General features: G+C 37.8%; 1 protein-coding gene across 1 annotated transcript in view; it reads right to left on the bottom strand.

Moving 5' to 3' along the window:
• Positions 1-5,000, bottom strand: part of LOC138015442 (synaptotagmin-10-like) — an 18,846-nt gene that overhangs the window by 12,632 nt on the left and 1,214 nt on the right. The window contains exons 2-4 of the mRNA XM_068862510.1: positions 4,799-5,000; positions 3,665-3,902; positions 1,968-2,144 (exon numbers count right to left, since the gene is read on the bottom strand). The exon at positions 4,799-5,000 is cut by the window's right edge and continues 19 nt beyond it. Coding sequence (XP_068718611.1) covers positions 1,968-2,144; positions 3,665-3,902; positions 4,799-5,000 — 617 coding nt within the window. The remainder of the gene's footprint in view (positions 1-1,967; positions 2,145-3,664; positions 3,903-4,798) is intronic.

The raw sequence follows: 5,000 nt of genomic DNA, 5'->3' as shown, positions 1-5,000 counted from the left end.
CAAGTAAAATCGTCTGGCGTAAGACAGAGTAAAATTTACTAGCCCAAGTCTCGGGTGGGGAAGGCGTAAGGGGACATAGTTTTGGAGTGAAATATGAGCCAGCTTTTTCCCTGGCTCATATCATGTAGCCTGAGCTTCTTCATATCATATCATATCATATCATATATCTTTATTTACCCTCGGATTTTTAGAGTAGCTTGAGCTTGGTGTAGCTAATATCTCCGAGCATTTACCCTCCCAACCATGATACATCACAGAAGACAGACCACAACACCGGGAACTACATGCCCTACTCTTTACGACAAGTGTGCGGGTTCTTTTACGTCCCACAGGATTATGAACATTGAAGGGTTGTGAGACGGGACCTCTGGCTTATCTTCCTTATCCGAGAAGACTAGAGAGTCTAACCATTTGCAGATGTAATTACAAAGGCAGCACTTTCTCCTCAGTTATTTAAAGACCCTGAGTGTTGGTCCGGCCGGAGTTGAACTCACGACCTCTCGCGTAACAGCCCGGTGCTCAACCAACTGAGCCACCGGTGCGCAGTTCTTTAATTCACAATGAGCGTGGCTCACTTTCTTGTTTCAGCTGGCTTATCAGCTGCACTGTCTATTTTTACATATAAGTTTATTTGGTTTTCCCCAAAGCTATTGCTGTTACATTTTACCACAGCTGCTGTGAAGTGCAAAAAATTTCCTTCACCCCTGCTGATGCACAAGTTTAATTTTCAGATTTCAATCTAGTCTCTAGGAAAACCAGGAAGAAATGGAGGCCTGGTTTCTTTTATCAGTTTCAAAACAGCATTTGAATTCAAGCTTGAAGGAAGTAAGTACTGATGTTCTGGTCTGGCCTTTTTATTTTATAACCTGAGTTGGTAAATACAGCAATTACATGTACATGTGAATCTACTCCGTTTTAAAATTAATTTAAGTATTAATAATTATTAGTTTAGTTTCTTTTATGGTGCTAGAGTCTTTGTGAGACTGTGTGTGACTGTAATAAGACCCACCCAAAGGACAAGTTCAGAAAAAGACCTCTTTTAGATTTGAGCATCTTAATCAACCCGCACTTTGAATGGTTAAAACAGCGTGCTTTATGAGAGTACAGATTATGGCTGATGCCACTTGCAGGATTTGAAAAAAAAAAAGTTCCCCAAAAATTTTAGCAGAATTTGTGATAAAATTAAACAATTATTCTTTCTTATAAATTATAGTGTAAAACAAATAAAAAAGTCTTGCCTGTGATCTGTTTTGAAGATCTATTTTCTTCTCATGAATTTGACTTTAGTTTATTCATACAGCACAACTAACGGTCCGAATGCAGCAGCTGTTTGTTTACAAGTCAGACCACCCACACGCATTAAGCAGCCTGTTTTCCAATTTTTCAGCTTTTCATAAGCAGAAATTCAGCAAGATGTTCCTGAACAATTTGGTTTCTGATCCCTATTTTATACTGCTTGCACTTGTCTGTTAGTTTGCTTTGAACTTGCTTTTGATGGTTTGACCTTTTGACAGCCTTGGATCTCACTAAACCAATAAAATTTTTTGAACCATTCTAACAAGAATTGTGATTGGTGTCGTTTAGAGTGCTTTATGAGAGTATAATCTGCACGGCTGACCAAACTCACAGGAGTTGGAAAAATAAGTTTTCTGAAAATTTTAGCCGAATGTGCAAGGAAATTAAAAAATTCTTTATTATAAAACAAATAAAGAAGCCTCGCCTGTGATCTGTTCTATTGTAAAGCAATTGGGAAGTGGACAGAGCAGAATAGAATAAAGGATTTTCCAATTGAGAGAGGTCACTGCTGCTGTAACACCATGCAAGTATCAAGAGCATAATAAAGGTTAGTAGTGGAGTATTGTAATCTTTGCAGAGGCTGAATATTTTTGAAAGCAGTTCATATCAATTTTCTCAACTCTAGTCATCTTAAAATGGGAGGATAAATTCAAGGATAATCACAAACTTACCTGCGTCTCATGGTGGAATTTTGAGCCAGAAATGGTACACTTCACAAAAGCATCAGATGAATTCCTCAGAGTGTTGCCAGCCTTAATGTTGTAAGCCTTGTGTATTGTTACAAACAGAGTGTCAGGCTCTTCATACTCCAGGCTGACTTCTAACTCTCCTTTGATACTAAAATCAGTCTATGGAAAGGATAAAAGTTACAAAACACAACTTAGATCAACCAGTATGTGTACAGTGTATATGTATGGGTAATGAAATGGTGATGAGTGAAATTTGGGAATAATTTCATGCGCATTTTGTCCAAAATGAAATTATGAGTACCATTTGATTCGCTATTAATATCAAGGGTGACAAATTACATTTGTACATTCATAAGATGCCATTTTGGCACTGAAAAAAAAGTTGCCATGACAACATTGTGATTTCACTTGTGAAATTATAAATTAATGCTGAAATTTCATGCCAAAATTAAGGAGTAATTTGTCACCCATGTTATTACTGCAAGAGTAAAAAAAAACCTGTAGGGAACTATGTTGGTGCACTGTCAGTATACAAAGTTCAACCACCCAGCTTCTTGAAAATTTAAATTACCTGTAAGTTGCCAATTTGAATAATGATTTTATCAAGACTGAAAATACTAATTGTTTATCATTCCGTGACTGAGGTACGTTTTAGAAAATTATATGATCCTGGCTTTTTTGCCCAAAAAAAGCCCAACCTTTGACATTATCAATATGTAAATTGATTAATGTAATATACTTATAGAAGATGAGCAGCAGATCTGTATCACATTTACAACCTTGAGGCGAAGCTGAGAATAATCATGTTAATGTGATACAGATCTGATACGAATATTTGTATATGACTTATAATTTAAATAGCATGTGAAGTGCTGATGTACATGTACTGACTAGCTATTTTTGGTGATTAAAGACATTTTAACAGGGAAAATTAAAAGAAACGTTTATGTAAATGAAGAGAAATCTCTACCAGATATACAAATATTGATTAATATTTAACATTTCTTTTGTTTTCCTACCATGAATAAAGCATTGCCTGATTTTATGTCGAGGGGGACAAGGTACTATTGATCCACATAGTCAGAATTAGTGCACACCAAGCTTTACAAAATCCCCAAGTTTGGTGATAATAAACCCAAAATTAAGAAAAATACAGCCACTTAAAAACGTCAAAATTTCAGTGTCCAAATGGCCATAGTAACATAGTAACATAATTCTTTGTAAATTTTGATGTTTTTACAGTGCCACGCACCTTACCGTGGCCACCTAACAAACTTTGACAGTCTTGCAAAGTTCGCACAGTTTTAAGTTGAAGATCGTTACATTGGTTGTTGAGTTGACGTATTTACCCGTAATTGTCAAATGTGAAAGTTTGTTTGGTGGCCACAGTAAGGCGCGTTACACTGTAAATGGCTCACTCTCAGTCAAAACTAGCCCAATTAACAAGAAACTTGGGGATTTTGTAAATCACTGTGTGATCTTTGTGACTATGTGGATCATCCCATAATTTACAGACTCGCGTCTAGTCCTTTTCCGCTTGAAATCAGGCAATAAACCAATAAATATATGTGAATCATGTGAAAGGCCGATATTTGATAAATTTAATTATGCCTTCATGCACCATTAATATCATTCAAAGATTCCCATGTAATTTACAGTGTAGACCTAAAACATTATACCTCAAGCTGAAGCATAACCCAATCTGTATGTGTTCCTGAATTAAGGCTTATCTTTGACAAATCCACTATGCCTTCACCGTTAAAATCATCTTCACCAAAGAAGTCATGATCCCAGATTGCCACACGTAGCTTTGTCTCTGGTATAAGAGACTGGTCCAGTTGGAAAGAAACAATTTCATTGAACACTGGATTGAGAGTCTTTGCTTTGTATGCAGTCTTCTTCTTCCCTTCATTGTGTCTAAGGAAGGAAAATTAAGGCATTTTACTGTTGGTCCTCTTAACTCTGCTCTATGCCATGGCCTTATGGTTAGAGTGCTTGACTTCGGATTGAGTGGTCCGGGTTCGGGTCCTGGCCGGGGACATTGTGTTGTGTTCTTGGGCACTTAAGGCACTTTACTCTCACGGTGCCTTTCTCCACACAGGTGTATAACTGGGTACCGGCGAAAATGCTGGGGGTAACCCTGGAATGGACTAGCATCCCATCCAGGGGGAAGCAGCAATACTCCTAGTCGCTTCATGCTACAGAAACCGAAGATAAGCGCCGACCTGATGGGACTTTCTAGGCTCGTAACAGAGACTATGCAGTACTCCAAGAGGTTCTTCTCCTGTCCTCACCACTCATTTTCAATCTAGAATCAGTGGTTAAATAGCCACTCTGTTGTGACACCACTGTAAACTTTGTGTTTGTCGTTGCTGCACAAATTGTCATCAAATCCACTCTATACACTACAGAATTTTCATACACCTGTTTTAAAGTTGTAACGTTACCCCTTAAATCCCCATCTCCCATTAAGAGAGAGACAAAAAATAGAAATAATGATTAAAATTAAATGTCCCTAACTTCCAAATTTCTTGTTCCACAAAAGTCAAACTTAAAAAAGGTATTTTACATTAGCTGGTTGCGAGAACTTTTCCTTCTACAATGCCACAATTTGGGCTGTGTAAAATTGACAAAATGGGCAGTCATTTGTCCCACAGCTGAGATCACGGAATTGGCTAGCTGGTGCCTTACACTACAATAGCTTGGCTGTGGGACAAACAATGTACAAATAGCGAATAGCTTTATCTTTATCTAAAAATATATTTGAGGCTAAGAGCACTTTAATGGTATCAAAGTGGCTCCTAGATACTTACGTATCAGGAACTAAATCCAGCACAGCATATGGATCAGATTTGCCATTCAGATCCCTTGGCACCAGATCTCTAGCTCGGATCACTTTGACAAGAAGCAACTGTTGCCTGTGGTTATACTTGAGTGAGAGTTCTATGTCACCTCTGATATCACCACAGTCAGGCTGAGTCACTGTTGGATCCATGCGCTTGTATAACTCTTTGA

Source organism: Montipora capricornis, chromosome 9 (assembly GCF_036669925.1).
Source record: "Montipora capricornis isolate CH-2021 chromosome 9, ASM3666992v2, whole genome shotgun sequence".
Classification (NCBI taxonomy): Eukaryota; Metazoa; Cnidaria; class Anthozoa; order Scleractinia; family Acroporidae; genus Montipora; species Montipora capricornis.
The sequence above is the reverse complement of the archived record's forward strand: the minus strand, read 5'-3'. Positions and strand labels throughout refer to the sequence as shown.